We start from the raw sequence: 18,911 nt of genomic DNA on the forward strand, positions 1-18,911 counted from the left end.
AAAAGATTGCAACTGTATTCTCAATCGAAAGAAAATTAAATTTCAGTTGAAATAAAAAATTAAATTTCAATTGAAATGAGAAAAGATGATGGGTCAAGTTAGGCTAAATGTAATCTTTTGGCATCCACTTAGATCAAATTTGATACACCAAACCAAATAATGGTTGAGTTAGACATTATATCTATTAATGCAACAATTATAAAAATCTCCAACCAAACAGCCCCTAAATATTTTTTTTAAAAAAAAAAAAGTGTAAATATGCTTTCAATAGAGATGTGGCTTCAATTATCCAAAGAGAAATTGCTTGGGAAAGAAGGTGAGAAGTTAAAGATTATCCACAGATGAGATGAGGAAGGTTAAACGAAATGGGAGAAAATGAGTAGGGATGGGTTGTAATATGTAATTAGGTCAAGATAAGGGGGGAGAGTGAATGAGTGTCCCTCAAATTAAATTAGAGGGTAATGTTGTCTATGTATAAGTTTTCTCCAACAACAAACTACTTAGGAAAATATGAGAGTTACAATTGCTCACGTCACAATCACATACTTAAAAGTATCTTAGACGAAAAGCGAAACAACAAACAAATTGGGGTCTTGAATTGCTTTAATTTCAATCGACCCACGTCTCTGATTCTCAAATTCAGGGGTATAAATAATTCTCGGTCATAGTCACCAAGAGGTGTTAAACTGTAATTTAGCCACCAAAAAAAAATTGATGAACAATTCATTATGAAATCATAAGGAAACATTACTTTACAAAATATGACACAATGTGTAAAGAGGATTTTTTTTGTGTGCATATACACCCTTATGGGTATTTTTCAAATTAAGCTTGAATAACTTAATAGAAAATAAGACAAAAACACTCTGCACTAAATGAATACTTAAAAGCTAAAATAAAACTAGCTTTATCTTTCTATATTTAAATTATTTAACTTTTTAGCAGTAAGTTGACTTTAATGAATTTTCACTGAAAAGAAAGAGTTTTAAAGAGTATACATGTAAAAGATGTGTTTTGAGGGTGTATATATGTACAAATATCACTTTTTGCATACATGCATATACGAATTCTTTTGAAGGATATATAGGCCAAAAAACCCCTATATATATATATATATATATGATGCAACAAGCAAAAGAGTTTACAAGAAAATAGACATTAAAAGAAATATAAGGCCTTATTATTTCCGAAATAATAAGAATTAACTGTCAGAATTTACAAATAGACAAATTTGAGGGATAGGTAAGATAAAAACCCCCAGTCCCCAATTATTATTTTTTTTCTCCTACACTATCCAACCTTTATGCTCTGTACAAGCTAATGCATACCCAGGGAATGGATACACAAGAAATTGTATGAAACTCCAGGTGTTGACCCTGACTAATTTGGAGCGTAGGTGTAATTCTCATCTATCAAGCTGAGATGTACAAGAGCTGCCGTCTGCATTGTAATTCTGAAAGTGGCAATAAAGGAAAAACCAATTGATTCTTCTATGACACTTCCATTTTCTTAGGGTCAAGCAAAATGATAAGTTCTTCTCAAATGAATTAGAAAACCATCCAAGTAAATCAGGCTAAGGATACATCAGCTTCCCCATGTATCTGTCATACTGACTCCAATGTCCGATAGAAGCCAGTAATCAGCGTCCACCTGCAACGAAAACGCAGAGTAACTATCAGTAACCTCCGAGTACTTTTAAGTTCCCATTCAGCAGTTTTACACTTACATCAAGATCAGATGGTACAATTTTCAAAATGCCAGCCATGGATTCTTGTGAGACAGGTGAATCTGGAGAGCTCTTGGACGCAGCATAGTCTTGTCCTCGTTCGGATGTCCCATTTGTAACACAATCTGTTGGCTGCAACAGCGCAGCATTATTATTGCATCTCTCAACGTCCAACTCCATTGCTGCTGGCTGCTGGTTCTGATTTGAAGTGTCATCTCTTTCTTCATGATTACTGATAAGAAATGAGCAACCTGGATTAGAATTTTGAACAAATAGACCTAATCCTCTCAGGTTCCATTATCATGACTGTAAACAAGAGATTACCTGATTAAATAGCAATCTATTGGGCCCATCGAGCTTCTCAAGAGGATTTGGTAATGCTTTTGTGGAAAGTCAATACCCTATTCAGAAAAGTAATGTCAGTAACCATTTTTGGCCAATAGTCTTACCTCCCCAGCTTATTTGCCATACTCACTTCATCAGGATCAGGAACTTCAACACTGGTTCCATGAGGAGCTTTTATTGCAATAAGAGTAGCACCCTGAAATAAATGTTGATATGATTAAGCACAAAATTACAAAGCATCATCAAATAAGGAGCAATTTAACTAGGTGCGCAAATACAAGAAAAGCCAAACCTGAAATCTTGGAGTATTGTTAATATCTTCCTCAGTGAGATAGAGCAATCTAAACAAATAGCTACCCATCAGGTTTCAATTTACGAGATGAAATAATTAAGCATAAGATGAAAAAACAAAGTCCGGTGAGTTTACTTTCGAGTGTTCTCATCTGCAGTCAAAACTTGTAGATTCTCTTGTAAATCTCTACAAAATCAAGCAAAAGTTTGAGTAAGGCAAGGAAAGGATTGCAGAATCATTTCTTGTCTTTTCTCAGAACTCACCTTATCATTTGGTCTAGCCTGCAGTCTTCTTTAAAAAGAGATTCAACTTCAGCCTGTGACAATTTTGCTCATATGAAAAACAGAGATATAGAAAAAATGTACAAAGAGTAGAAATACTTATACATTTGGGTATCAAGCTCATATTGGTTAATTCAGGCTTACATAGACAAAATGCACGAACAATTATGTGAATATTGGTTGACACTAATAGCAGAATCCATACCTAAAGAGTGGGCTATAGTAAGCTCATTTAAAATAATTGCAACTCTAAGAATTTGACTCGTCACACTGTAAATGCAGGATCAAGGGCCCAGTTAGTTAAAATTAACAAATTGAGTTAAAACAATCATTGACCACTAATTATCTAGATCAAGCAGTGGTGCGTACAACAATATGCCTACTATAAGTGAGATCTATTGCAATCAAAATTCAATTGATTTCACATTATGTTCTTCAAACTATCTTCTATTCCTTCATCCTCACCCCATCTTTGCAGGTTCAAGACTTCTTGGCTACCACCATTATCCTCTACTGTACTTCAAAAATCTTACAGTATTTTCATATGCAACATTAAGAGAATGCTTCCATCAACACCCTTTCCTTTTGGACTTCCTTTCATTTTCTCACCCTCTCACCTGATCATATTCTTAATCATTGCCGTTCACATGTACTTGTCAATTCAATTACATTGCATAGAGGGTGGGAATTTGTAAAAGGAATACAAAAAAGGAGGAAAGTAAGATCGAATGTCTTGGGGATGATGTCTCTTTTCACTCTAAAATTGTTGTACGAAAGAAAAGGTGAGAATGGATTGAAAAATAAGATATTGAGAAATTGAAGTTCATGATTCACTAATTTAGATTCAGTAGAGCAGGTAACTGTTGGCACAATCAGTCACTGTTCTAAACTGTGATCCATGTTCCAGCATAGGTTCCACATGCATTTGTGGTCCCTAATATGACACACATAGGACCCATATATGACTTATTGGAGTCTTAGTATCTTGTCTTTTAAAACCCAATGATGCCTAGACATGCACAAGAAGTCCTTGTTTTAGAGTAAAGTGCCTATGTTCTGCATTTCTCTTCAAGATCTCTTTTCCATTCATTTTTGACTTGCTTTACATATATTTATCAATTTAAGCACTGCCTACTGAACTGCCTACCGAACAAAGGAGGAGAGTTGTTCAAGGAGACAAAAAGGCGGTGGCTAGGGTTAAGATCTGCTGAGGAGGGAGAAAGAAAAAGGAAAGACCAAATTGAGTCAGGTCAGCTGATTAAACCAGCACACGAACCAATTTAATTTGAAATAAATAGTTTCAATATGGGTCAGTTAAACCCAGATACAAACTAAACTGTACCGAGACTCATTTAACTTAATACAGGTCAGGTAGGCAAAATACAATCTGAATAGCATCAAAACTTCTTCCTGTTCAATGGTTTAAACTTTAAACGCAAGTTCTGTAGGTCCAAGCAAGACTGAGGACCGGATCTCACTTCTTCCTCCTACCTCACCTGATCACAATCTTAGCTACGACTACTTTCATTAGGGGTTGACATAGAGCATTTGATTATGAAAATACAAATTCCTCACAAAGGATTTTTGCAGCTACATCTCTAGAAAGAACCTGGCCCCTTTTTCTCCTTATAAAGAATCCTTATATACTAAGGTAGAGTAAACATAAAATAAAGATCTTAGGCATGACACTGTAATTTCTGTTGACGCTTTGATTCTTCCGCAAGTCAAATAATAAGAAATTATATATATTACATATGATGTATACTTGTTTAGTAATTCAAGAGAACAACTAATTCAGTTTCCTAATAGACAAAACATATGCATATCTATAAATTGATGAATTGCACTGGCCATTGTAATCTGGAATATGTAAAATGCACAAATGCATCATCTAAAGCATTTTGGAAATGTCATCTGTGGATCAAGCAATCAGTAAATCAATTGATGCTCTAACTCTATTTACTATTACATGAATTCTTGTATACAGTTCCTTTTTGTGCTCTTTGCAGAACATTATGAAACATTGAAATAAATTGGATGTCTTGTGATGAGGATCCAAGTTAGTCACACGCTAGAAAAGTGAATATATATATATAAGAAATGATTGTGCTACCTCAGCACTGTGAAGTCTTGCTTAACAATTAAGAGATAAACAACTGATTAGTGTATTAGTAAATTTTCAAGTTATGCCTGAGTCGTAACCGTAAGAGTTGATTATTGAATGACAATTTTCTGATCTTTAAGATGTCGACATTAAGTTTCCGATGTATTGAGGCAAAGTTTCATCATTTCCTAATTTCAAAATCAAGATTGCATTAAGATAGTGGAACAGGCAGTACACACACTGTTTTAATAACTATAAAGATGTGGAAGAAAATGTTTACAATAATGTGATAATAATTTTTCTAGTCAAGAAACAACTCATAAAAGGAATTTACACTAGAAAGACAGAATACAACATAGTATTTAACAGAATAAGCGTACAATGCACCTTCAACATGGCAGTTTGATCATCCTTTGGCCGTGACATATCAATTCCCCTATTCAAAGATTTCTTGTTAGTAACTCAAGCATTTTGACTTAATCAATATGAAAAAAAAACAACAGTCTATTGAATTACTTCCAATGGACCCTATTCTTCAAGGTTTTTTCAATTAACCCTACTCCTTCAAGAACATTTGTTATATCATATATCCTCCTCTTCTGGACCTGTCAAAGAACCGGACTTAAAAGTAGTGAGTACATAAGATCGTTCATTCCTAAACAATGAGAATACAACATAGAAAAGCAAGATATAAGAAATATTGGAAAATTAGTTAAGCCAACAACAGCAAAAACCAAGTTTTTACTTCCAACTATTTGGGCTCAGCTTCTAATGATTAGTTGAGTCATACCTCCAAAATATCTGCTGCTCTGTTCAAATCAAGAGTTCCATCCTCTGCTTGCTGAAGCAGATTGATGAACTTTTTTGTCAACAAGCCTGTAAAGCATGATAACAATCAGACATTCAAGAATAATACATAAGAAGACTTTTAGAAGAACTCTCCATTACCTAGAGAACTGTCATAACGACAATTGTTAGCTGACAGAATAGAATTTTTGTGGTCTCCTGAAAACACATGGAAAACAGTGGTCAATAAAATAAATATTGCATTCTCTTGGTTGAATAAGCACATATACTCATGGTCAGCAGCAGCTGTTAACTCTATGCATATGGAAAATAATGTTAAATGCAAGAACTACTCCGACAGACTGTTATAGATGCAAATGTGCATTATGGCATATTCTAAAAAATTACCTTCAGTTAATCCAGGTGTTTCTGGCATAAAATTTTTAGGTTTTGAAGGTTTCAGCTTCCTTGAACGTTTAAAAATTGCTTCTGATGGAGTTGGAAGCATCTCAACATTGAATTCCTCTTTATGCCCTTCTTCGCCTGCTCCTTCACCACCCTCAACTTTGACTTTTTCTGGTCCATCCTTCTGCTTCTTTATCTGCTGGAAATTTGAAACAGAAGAAAAATGAAAAGCAAAATAAATATGCCAATAGAACAACATTAAAGCCTATACCTTGTACATGGCAAAAGAGACATATTATAAATCCATGAATGCTAGTGTTCAAAGATAAACTTCTACTGTTAGATGCCTAGTCCTACTGAATTGGCCAACAAAAAGCAGTACGTCTTGCATAAACTCTCAAAGATTGCCAACAATATAACTATATAACTATATGTATAGGGTAATAGGACACTAAACTGCTGGATTCAGTTGAGAACGGATTAAAAGATCCAGATAAGAATTAGTAAAACTGTGCACTGTGTATGCATGACCACAATTATCTATGTTTGTATATATATATATATATATATATATATATATATATGTAAAGCTGATCTAGTTGTCTCATGATACTAGAAACTAGAAAGTAGAAAAAGTAGAAAGTTCCCTACACAGATATTCCTGTGGATACGTAAGAGATTTGATTCTTTAAGCTAAGATACAAATTCCTCCTAGAAAAATATAGTACAAGGCAGAAAAAGAAATAAACAATCATGTGCATTAAAATCTAGCTCAGACAATCAATAATGTTAAAGAGGTGTGATCCTTTGTTGCAAATATACAAGAAGAAATCAAGCCATTAAGGGTTCAACCATATAGTGGAAACTTCGCTAGTCAGTGGCCCTTATGGAGCAAAAAGAAGATAGCCAGAACGGCAAATCAGAGGAAAGAAATTACAAACAAAAAGGGTCCCATTTTCACTTGCTTCGATCGCCCAGGCTGCAAAGTCGATCAAAACCCTTTCATTTTAATGTGCTAAATTTGACAAGAGCTCACAGGTGCAGATAGACTACCAAAACGCTAAGTATCAAAGTTAAATTTTGATGATCTCAAATGAATTTCCAGTGTCTCAATTGCAGATTCAGCAAAACATTGCAATTTTCCCAATATCTATCAATCTTCCTACCTGAATATAATAAACCCCACATCACAAAACTTAAATTTACCAACAAGAGACCGACAACACCACCACCAAGCACTAAGCAAGGAGCAAAAAAAAATAAATCATCACTATAGGCAAGAAGGAATCAACATCAAGAATATCGCAACAAAATCACGAACTCACGAAAGGCTCGAGAGGAGGGGCGGGACGATCCACATCGGGAAGGAATCTCGGAGCATAGGAGCGCATCCCGATGACGTTGGATGAGGAGGAGGAGAGGGGAGGGCTTGGTTCGGTGGATGCGGCGGCGGAGGGGCGGAAGACATGTGCCGGCGCGCGGCGAACCGGCGGCGATTGAAGGCGGGGATGCGGCATATGGAGGATGCTCGAACCCTCGAATCGCGACATCGCGACGAAGAGAGAGAAGAGAGAAGAGGAGAAGAGAAGGGTAGACAAGGTAGGGTTTTGAAGGGGAGAAGAGGGAGGGAAAGGAAGAGGGACGGTGAGGAGAGAGGGAAAAATATAAAGAGAACTCTTTTTTTTTAATTATTTTAATTTCTGTTATTATTAACTTTATTCCCGTCCTTTCCAAGATCGTCTGCTAATTAGAATACAGGAAGTTTATACGATTATCTACTGGGCCAAATATCATTGGCAGGATGAAATATTTAATATAGCAGCATGTGCAATTGTCTTTGCAGAGGATCTGATACATTTGGTTAGGGGGTGACGGGAGGAAACGACGGCACTCGGCGAGTTCGAATCCGCGTTTAAGATTTTTATTAAGTCTTTAACTAAGCGCCGCCTCCTAGGGGTACGCGTTTCACGTGCAACTCTGGTGCAGCAATACGTTAAGATGGACCCAAGGGTGACCCCACCAAGTACAGACAAGTGTTTGCTGACTTGGATCTCCTGACGTGGTCAGAGGTGAAGTTGATATTTTATATAATGTTTATGAGGGTGGTCGGATTAGTAATAATGGCTGGTTTACTATTTTACCCCCAACCACAAGGTGTGCTGTACTGATGTTCATGTACTACTCCTCAGCAGTGTGGTGAGATCTTAACCGAGAGAAGCGGAAGCATATTAATAATAATGAAAAAGGACAGCAAGGTTTTCGGGGCGAATCCATACCGCCGCGCACGGTGGCTAGCTGGGCGGTTCGATTGGCTGAGGAATATGGAAGGGTGGCCCCTAGGGCTCCTACTCAACAAAGGGTTGGTAACACCAAGTAGAAGTCACAAACCCTGGGATGGGCCAAGCTTAATGTGGATCGGGCGTGGTCACTTGAGAGCTGTCAAGGAGGTTTTGGAGCAGTTTTGCAAGACGCGGCAGGAAGAGTCTTAGCCATAACTTGGGGGCCAACCCAGGGAGGCTCGATGTCATGGGCTCTCCAAATGGGCCTAGAAATGGCGCGGGCCAAGTGGTGGGATAAGCTTGAGGTAGAGACTGACTCTACCACCCTTGTTTAGTTGGTCTCCAAGAACACAGAATGACCGTGGAGAATCCGTGGGATAGTAAGTAAATACAAGTGGCTGTTGGCCAGCTTTACTGCAACGAAGATCTAGCATACCTACCGAGAAGGTAATAAGGTAGCGGACTAGGTTGCCAAAAGGGGTAAATTAGTAGTAGAAGCTTTTGAGAAAGGGCCTATTGAGGAGCTCCCATTCGAATTATGTAATCTCCTCAATTTTGACAGTGTGACGATTACAACTAGTCGGGCTGCATTAATCTAAGCTGGATCCAGCTCCTTTGATAAAAAAAAATAATGATAATAAAAAAAACACTGTGTTAAAGGCCTCTTTTACTATAAGAATATGATCAATTTTAAAATAAATATTTTTTATTTAATATTTTTAAAATGAGATGAATAATTATTCTTATGTTTACTTATATTATGAAATAGTGGTGTAATAATATTATAATTATTTTTAATTTATGTCACATCAAATTATTATTAAATTTAATAAAGAAAATATTTGAAAAATATATATAATCTAATAACAATATAAAGAAGCATATGGAAAATGTGACAAAATATGCTAACTAAAGATTAATTGCAATAGATATATAATCTGCTCAACTTAATTTTAACATTAAATCTATAACATAATACTACATAATAGAAAAACAATGTAAAAAAAAACTACTAAAAATGTATCAAAGTGAAGCATAATAACACATCAATATCATTCAGCGAGAAATAATAAAATTTCAGGAGCTAAAAAGTATAAGAAAAAGCAATAACGATGCTCATAAATGTCGACATTAAGTGTTCACCTAGCAGTTTATAAGCCAGCGCAAATATTTCTCTCGACATTATATAGTAAATGTCGGCAATGGCCTTAACCTGCAGCTTGTAGATATCAGCAATTACAGAGCCGTCATTTCATAGACATCGCTTAGTTGGCAATTTCTAAATACCAATAATATTTCGTAAAAGCCGGCAATTGTTGAGTTTCATACATACCAATAAATTTCCTTTGGAAGCGTTTCATAAATGGCAGGAATGCTTCGTGCTGGCGAATGAAAATTGTTGTGTTCTTAATTTTTTTTTTTTTAGTCTAGATCTATGATGATATTTTGGAATAATAATGTAGTTATAAAATATAATCTTTTTATGACAAAAAGACCACTAAAGTCTTATTTCATTGAAACATAAAACAACTAATCTCCATCCATCATCTGAAATTAACTCAGCATCTAAACCACACTAGAAGATATCAGAGGTCAGCAAGCAAACCCCATAAAAAAGAAGGGGTTGAAATCATCCATCTACTATACAAATAAACCAAAACTACCGCATCAAAAAGAGCTAATAGTGCAACAAAAAAACAAAAGAAAATTTAAACCAACAGAACACAAAAGAGTCTTAATCCAACGGTTAACACAAAATTAAGGAAGATGAATGAGAAAGTAATAACTATGGAGGATCAGGAACTCATTTCTATCCTTGTGAGAGTTTCTCCAATGCCACCTCCACCACCAATAACCATTGGTGATGAACCATCCACATTGGTGAAGGCATTAGTAGAGTCTACGGATTTGTTGAGAGAATCAATGAAGGATATGTAAACCTTCCTCAAGAACTCGATTTAGGCCTTTATAGAGGCCCTATTTATTAGTCACTCGCCATTGTCCTACGTTGCCAATATCATCGACCACGATCGAAATAGCCCCCCTCAACGAGAATAATTTAAAATGTGAGGGAGAGGATGAGTTGGCCCAAACCGCAATCTTGACCCCTCCTTCGACCGTGATGGTGGGCCCCTACCACGGCAGACCCAAACCAACGGTCGATGTTGTCTTCCCCATTCTTGGTGGAAACTAAGGTAAAACCTTATTTTTCCATTTGTGGTAATCTAGGCTTCCTTAGTCTAAACCGCTATGTCCACTCCCCTCCTCAGATCAGTCGTACTTGACCATAACTGTAGTTTGTGCCAGCATCGGACGAAAGACTATTGCCGACAATGGTTATTACTATAGCAAACCCGAGATTGGTGGCCATGGGGTCCAATGGTTCCACAACCACCAACAATCACTATTGACTTCCTCACATCAACAGCCGACTAATGGTGGCCACCACAAATTTTGAGATCCAAGCTCAGACCATCAAGCTTAATTTCTCAAAATTTTCAGGTGGAGTAATTTTTCACATACCATAGCACACCCAATTATTAGAAGATCTAGCTCACATCATTTCACCTAGAAGATGTGGTGATAAAGTGGTACTAGTTGGTAGAGTGGACTCGACCATATGAGTATTGGCAAGACTTTACTGATATGATTTGTGCTTGGTTTAGTTCGACCTTGTATGAGGACTTCTAGACTATATTGACTAAGCTGACTCAGTCAACAACAGTTCAAGCTTATCGAGAGGAGTTCAAATGGATCTCAACTGAATCATTAACTAGTTGAACTCGACCCTGAAGAGTACCTTCATTAATAAGCTCAAGGCTGACATTCAAATTGAGATCAAGGCTTTTAGACATATTCTTTTGATGAGGTCTTCTCTTTAGCTATACTAATGGAGTTAAAGATTGACCAACTCAATTGGCTTCGTAAAGAGGAAAAGAGGAAGGCGACTCACACCTAGAACTCACTTGAGCCAACTCTTCTTGTTCCAACTTAGCCTGCATAGACTGCTTAGCCCAACTACCAATAGATATCTCATCATTTTGTACCCAATAATTTGGAGGAATGCAGAAAGAAAATCTTCTATTTTTACCATGATGATCATTTTACCCTAGTCATAAATACAAGCGCCACCCATCCCACATCATGTTCTCAAGCGACCTTGAAGAGGATAAACGGGGTCTAATAATTGGCACAATCATATTGATGATAAAGAATGTAATAAGAAATACTTAAATGGATTGCTACTATTTCTAAACAACAAGACTTTAAATTTTGGGGGAGATTAGATAGCTAATTAAACTAGATTTAGAGATATGAAAATTAAAATTCTAATCAAAGTCAAAGATCACATCTGATTTCAACTAGCTAGGAAAGTCGAATTCTAGTAGCCCTAGAAAACCGATTATGAATAGTATTTTCAAAACTAAAATTAAGTAAAAGATAGAAATTGAAATATTGCTCAAATTAAGAAAATCAAACTCAAGTCAGTGAGTGAAAAATCAAATAAGAGTAGGGAATAAAAAGTCGAGAATGAATAAGAAAAATAAAACATGTCAAACATATCATGACATATTTTTTAACGTGGAAAACCTCTTTCGCATAGAAAAAAAATTATAGATCCATCCAAATCAATTGATCTACTCACATTGTATAAACAAGTTTTACTTACAATTACTATTATCGCACTAACAATTATTGATTGAAGTCCACCACTTGCTCAAACTCCTTATCGACTAACTACTCTATGATGTAGAAAGCCTCCGATTTATTTCTTTACCAACCCACATGTTGATCTCTTAGAACTCCTTGTATCTAGATAGATTGTCAATGTAGATGACATCGGTTTAGCTTCTCTGATGCTTTTGAACCATCTGTTGTTTACGTACAAGAACTCAGACATATGGAGATGACTCTTTTCACAATTGATAGAGAATATGCTCCTTAAGGAATCCTAAAGCTTGTAGATGATTTGACTTAAAGTTCTTTTGAGTTGGATCCTTTCTCTAATTTTTGGTTTAGACGTGTTGATGTGCTACAAGTTGTAGTTGGTGATTAACTAACACTTAGACTTAAATAATTCGTCATATAATGATAGAAAGTTAAAGCTCCTAAAATTAAAGCTTCTTTAGATGAGTGATTTTTGAATGATGGATGTCTATAGTATAATGATAGAAAGTCCGGCGGCCATGTGCACGCTCACATGTGCTGCGCGACATGTAGCAGGATGAATGAGGTCGTCACACACTGGACACAATGTGCTCACATCATTCATCTCAAGATAAATCATGTTATCATTCAAACAAACATGTTAATAGATTAATATCCAAATCCACAAAAATCATCCTAGACTATTATATAATTTCGCAGGATCCATATAAGCCACGACGAACCATCAAGATACAATACATATAATTAATACAATACCATCCAATATGTACAACATTTCCTATTATACAAGACACGATCTAATATAAAATGGAACACAAAAACATATATCGACTCAACTCAATTTTTAAATAAGCTGACTTCTATATTATCTTACATCTAAGTTGTCTCATTTTTGTTCTAAACTATCTTTTCACGATATCTCAAATTGCTACCAGGTATCTCATATCTAGGGGTTAGAAAAAAAAATAAATAGTCATGAGCTAAATGCTCAGTAAATAGACTTTATCTCGAATTAATGATGTCAAACAGAGAGGAAATCATATACTGAATAATATGAATAAAAAAGAGAGTATAATGTCATATATGAGTCTATTTATATGTATCCTCAATAATATATATCTAAATGTAATCAATATTATTTCATGAATATGTATATTATATTCTTGACCAAAAATATATCTCATGATGAAATCATAATATAACATCACCAAATATAATAATATATAATGCATAACAGTTATGATCGACTGATAATAGTCTCATGAGTAATGATGCATGATACATTTCAACCACTCGATAATCATATATGTTACAGTCAAATACAATCCATATATCTCTTTCACTATCACAGTTAATAGTTTCAACTCTAAATATCTTCTACAATGTTGGATCATGGCATTCGTTCCCAAACTTGATATCTATCAAGTTATTATGCCATAAGCTCAAAAATAACTTGCCATATGCTAAGGGTATTTATGAAGATAATTATATCCTGCTATACGTTAAGTATATCTTTGAAGATAATCATACCTTGCCATACGCTAATCATAATCATACCCTATTATACGCTAAAGGTATATCAATAATAATTATACTCTGTCATACGCTAAAACTATAACCATTAGCTATCACCATACTTCATACACTAAGGGTATATCCGATACCAATCCGAACCAGATACCATTCTAGCCATCACATCACATATACAGATATTTTCATAATTTTCTTATACATAATAAATCATATGCATATATCTAGTACTATAACAAGCCATACATATTAGGAATTTAGGTGATAAAGAAGTTAAGAGAAAAATGATGCAATGAAGTCTTAAACTATATATTTAATATATGCATACTCATGCTAGAGATCAACTTGACAAAAAATATAGATAATCTATTCATCTTCGATTATCTCTATATATCATCAATATATACATATCCAAGATTAGACTAATTAAGTTAATGATAAAACATATTCAACTATAATCATCTTTATATAGAATCATATAATTATACTAAAAAAAAATACATATGTATAAATGTATAATATATTCTAATTCGAGAAAGGCGTCTACAGGATAAAACTACTCATAATCTGTTTAGAAGACATAAATCATGTATCCCTCATATTCGGCAACCAAATATCAACTCATCGCAAATAGAGTCCATAGGATCTCAAATAAGGGGGTTGAGATATGAAAATATTTATGTGATATAGAGTTAGTCATTTATCCAATTAAACTCTATTCTCATAAAAGCTAATTGTTTATTAAGTTTAGAATTACTTTTTTTATTTTTATTAAATGACTAGACCTATATTATAGATATAATTCTGATACAATAAATATAATATTATCATAAAATGATAGTTATAAAATAAGAATAAAAAGAGTTATTATAATTATTAATAATCATATTAACGTATATATATTAATGTCTAAATAATCTAGTTGTATTAACTAAAAATAAATACATAAATTAAAAGAAAATAAATAAATAAAAACTCCACTGCCGCAGTGCTGGGCCGAGCCCAGCACTGTTGCAGCATGGAGAAAAAGAAGACTGAAGAGGAAGAAAAGAAGAAGAAGAGGAAGGAGAAGAAGAAAGAGAAGAGAAGAGAAGAGAAGAGAAGGTAGGGGAGCCTGGCCGGCGGGGAGGGGCTCAGCCTCTAGCCGGCGGCTTGGGTCCGACTAAGCCGAGAGAAGGAGGAAGAAAGAGAGAGAAAAAGAAGAGAGAAGAGAGGAGGAGGGGCAGGCCAACCCGAGAGAAAGAAAGAGAGGAAGAGAGAGTTCACCTTGGCGGCAGCAGCGGCGGGTCGGCGTCGGCAAGAGCGAGAGAGAAAGATAGATATCGAGAGAGAGAGAGAGAGAGAGAGAGAGAGAGAGAGAGAGAGAGAGGCGGTTGGAAGGACTGCGGCTGCGGCAGGGCCCGCTGCGGCCAGCTGCCCTGGTCCATTTGGCCGGGCCGGCGGCGCGTGGCGCCCCCACCCAGCAAGACGCATGGACACGAGGCCGGCGACACTGTGGCCGGCCACGTCGTGCCCATAATATAATGTTTTTTAAAAAATTTTCTTTTAAGGTTGTTACATTTGGTCTGCTTTAGATCCTTTACAAAAAAAGATAATGTTATAGAGAATCATTAAAATTATATTGGAAATGACTGTCTTTGAGGTTGAGAGTGAAGCCATCTTAACACTAACTTAGAAGAAAAATCTTGACTCACTGTAGTATGCAAAAATTATTTGAAGCATGTTTTGAAAATATTTAAGGAAAATGCATAATTAGTTTAACTTTTAGCATTAATCATATATCGGCCTATGTTAAGATATTACTGCATGATAGAATTTTTTTGAATTTAGCACTTAAAATCATGCATAATATGTAAGTGTTTGATCCAGATCCTTTGATCGATTTTGATATTAGTAATCGAAGTTTAACGTGTTTTTATTTGAACTAAAGTATAAATTTAAAAGGTATGAAATTTATAAAAAATTTAAAAATTTAAAATGATCCTAAAAATTTAAAAATAAAAATTTAAAACTTTAAACAACTTGGATACTGTGATTAACGTGTTTTTTGGCATTGTGTTTGACCATTTTATCACTTTTGGGGCTTTGAGAACCATCATGTTTAGGATGTTTGGAAGGCTATGCTAGAAATTTTGATCCAAATTTTGGGGGATGTCCAAAACGATCTCAATTTGATTATTTTGAGAGATTTTCTCCTTTCATCTTAGGCATTTCTACTGTTCTCTTAAATGTTTGTCTCATAGCTTGACATGTTTGACTTGGTTCAAATTACGTCTATATTGCAAATCTTTTAAATTTTGATTGGAAATTTATCGGTCATGTCCTTCATGACATTATGGTTGATCTTTCATAGATATTGGAGTTTACTTTCATATTTAAAAAGCTTGGCTTTCAATGTTTGTATTAGGAGCGTATTTCAAATTATTTGAAAGTATATAAATTTCAATAATAGGATTTTTTTTTATTTTTTTTTTAACATTCCTGAAGTTCATCTAATTAAAAGTGATTTTAGATTTAATTTGTCAATCATTTCTCAATTTGATTTCTTTTCCGAGGTTTCTAATATCTTTATTTTTTTTTCAAGAGTTTTAATAATTTGAAGTAAGTGTTGTCTTTTATCATTTGGAAGATTACATTTGCTGCAGTTATGGAGGAATAATAGTGGACAATATTAGTCTGGACAAAATTAGGGTTCAGACTTGATTCAATCACCTCATGAGGGATAGATTTGCTAGGTCAAACCCACCTATCTTGGTTTAGTCCTTTATTATTTTGAAAGACTTTCTAATTTTGGGCTTAAGCCTTCAAACAACCTCATGACGCTATAGAATCAGAGCACGTAATTGTGGTGCATTTGAATGACATTCGAGCACCCAATATCTAGAACATTCTTTGTCGACGCATTCAAACACCCAGCAAGCCGTTCAAGTGCTTGAACATAGATTTCCAATGTGACTTAGGTTATAGTGTTTAGTTTAGAATGAGCCTTTATATATCGAAGAGCAACCTAATCTAGGACATGTGAAGGATTATTTGGATTTGCTTATTCCTCTATCTTTCATCTCTGTATCTCAATTTGTAACACCCATCACCAAAAATGTGCCCTTCACGTGGATAGAACCTATGGATTACCACGTGACCTACTGGTCAATGTTTCAACACAATATACAAGCGAAAAACCTACATTTTCATAAATAATATAAACAAAGAGCTTATATCACCAAGGCCAGAACAAGCTCAAAATACATATTCATAATAAAATAAGACAATGCTCACGTAGGAGCTACACGTCATTTAGCTTAATTTATATGAATAGAATAAAATAAGAAGAAATTAATGATAATTCTTTGTTATTTTCGTTACGAACTAATCTAAAAATATTTCCACCAAAAGATGGTGAGAATAAAGCTCAATATGTTTCTACTTCTATGGTCTAAAAGTAGTGCAATAAATGATGCAACAATAAGTAAATATGAAGATGCACATCATGATCAAATCAATGCATCAGTTCAGACTATTAAATCTTCAAACTCGAGGTCGTACTAAACTCCGCCAATAGGCTATGTCAATACTACACCATATAATATGTATCATCTTAGACTACCAAGTCTATAACATAGGCTCATGCAGAGCAACGCTCGTAAGCCACATCAATCTTCACACCCGACCATTCACATACCTCCAAGAGAAGGTAGACCCTAGTGTTAGAATCGCTAGCCTATTATCTGGTGAACAACATGACTGATTGTTCGCCGTTGCAAATTAAAGACCGCAGTCGTAAACCCATCACAAAAGTTAGTATCGCATATTGATACTACCATCTAAGCCCTTAGCTCTACACTATCGTACCACTATACGAAAATCATGAGACATCACTCACGGATGCCTTCACCCTGCGTCATCGGGTATCGTTAGGTCTATGTTATCCTTCCCTTTTCTTTCTATCTTAAATACCCTAAAGAGTATGACTTTCATCGATCGATAGTAAATCGCTCATCGCCTAACGAAATGATGACCTGATTATCTAGGATCAACAGACTGAGACCTTAGGCATGAGCTATAATATATATATAAGTATAATAATATCTCCTGCCCCTAACTTTGGCTGGGGAAGTGTTAGGTACTACCGAGACATATTAGTCGTCTCCTTTATGATTATGCATATGGGCAAGTGGCATGATATTATACAGTACAACAAGCACAATAAAACATACATCATTATCATGATTTACGTGCTAACACACATGTTCAAGCCTAATAAATATGCGTAGAAAAATGGTATATAAAATTTTATCGAATAGCAAAATTAAACTTACCATGCATGACATGCAATCATAAAGTAAGGAAAACGTATGCACATACATGCTATGAATGAGATGATGTTATAAGGTAAGTTATTTCATTCTTTATACCACTCCTAAATTATAGAAGTTTCACTTGCTTGAACCGCTTTCTTGATAAAAGTATAAATACAAATACTTTCCACTGATTAATTAAATAACTCTACTGACGTTCACTATAGGCTAGGGTAGGTCCATCTATGGATTTTTATATTTATTAATTAGGTGAGCTAGTATAGTTGTATTGGTGCCTTATTAAAAATAATTTAAAATAATTTACCTCAAATTTTTGTTTCACTAATTATTATCACTTAGGTAAATCATATGGGCAATACTAAATTACTCCGCTTTGCTAATTAAGATAATCTGCTTAATGTACTTTCCCTACAGTAATCTATATTAATTCTTCGGCAGGAGCAATCAATATAGATACACCAAAATAACAGACTCAATTTGCTAAAATCAATTTAACCATGTATACACAACCACACCAAATCCTAATTAAAAATTAGCTTCCATTATGTGTTATTTATAACGACACTCTTAGGCCACAATCTAATTCATTAAAATTAATTTATAAAATAATTAATAAAGTGAACACTACTATCTGCTAAAAATGATTAATGATTAGGGCTTAGATTGACAAGAATAAAAGAATAAGATGACTAGCATAAATTTAAAAAATTAATATGCAACTAATCAACTTGGCTAGCTCAAGGCCAAGCACAAACCCATGAAAATGGGCCCAAAGCCCTAAGGAAACTAGGCATAAAGGTCTCATGGACTAGGCCGCAGCCCACCCACCAACAAACTTAGGCTAGGCTACCAACAGTCCAAACCCAACACTTGGGTTGGGCTACTTGCAACCCAAACACAACACAACTTGGATTGGGCGACCAGTGGCCCAACCCACCACATGGTTTGGGCTGCCTACGGCCCAACCACCACAACAGCCTAACCAAGCCCAAGTTGGGTTAGGTAGCCCAACCCAACAACACCCTCCCTCCCCTCACCACCACCTCCTTTCTCTCACCCAACAGAAGACCAACAAGGATCGGTGTGCGCCACTGCCGACAGTCGAGGTTGGTGCACCGACCGACACCCACAACGGTAAAGAGACCTCACCAGACTACAAACTCCACGACGGGGGAGGG

At 35.4% G+C, this 18,911-nt stretch overlaps 1 protein-coding gene across 3 annotated transcripts; it reads right to left on the bottom strand.

Annotated features, from left to right (window-relative positions):
• Window positions 1-1,135: 1,135 nt before the first annotated feature.
• Window positions 1,136-7,593, bottom strand: LOC140763591 (transcription factor E2FB-like). Of its 3 annotated transcripts, none has more exons than XM_073101853.1 (14): window positions 7,265-7,593; window positions 5,943-6,135; window positions 5,697-5,753; window positions 5,539-5,624; window positions 5,265-5,353; window positions 5,136-5,184; window positions 2,627-2,679; window positions 2,499-2,549; window positions 2,364-2,412; window positions 2,202-2,267; window positions 2,051-2,127; window positions 1,727-1,958; window positions 1,584-1,650; window positions 1,136-1,453 (listed from the first exon to the last, which is right to left on the bottom strand). In XM_073101853.1, exons 1-13 carry the CDS (start codon window positions 7,487-7,489, stop codon window positions 1,585-1,587), a joined length of 1,293 nt encoding a protein of 430 aa, XP_072957954.1. In that variant the 5' UTR covers window positions 7,490-7,593; the 3' UTR covers window positions 1,136-1,453; window position 1,584. The 3 variants fall into 3 exon arrangements, with proteins under 3 accessions (XP_072957954.1, XP_072957953.1, XP_072957951.1); XM_073101850.1 differs by having other exon boundaries at window positions 1,139-1,453; window positions 5,943-6,138; window positions 7,265-7,592; XM_073101852.1 differs by having other exon boundaries at window positions 1,136-1,650; window positions 5,943-6,138; window positions 7,265-7,592.
• Window positions 7,594-18,911: the final 11,318 nt, after the last annotated feature.

This window comes from Typha angustifolia, chromosome 7 (genome assembly GCF_048772165.1).
Source record: "Typha angustifolia cultivar Huaian chromosome 7, ASM4877216v1, whole genome shotgun sequence".
Taxonomy (NCBI): domain Eukaryota; kingdom Viridiplantae; phylum Streptophyta; class Magnoliopsida; order Poales; family Typhaceae; genus Typha; species Typha angustifolia.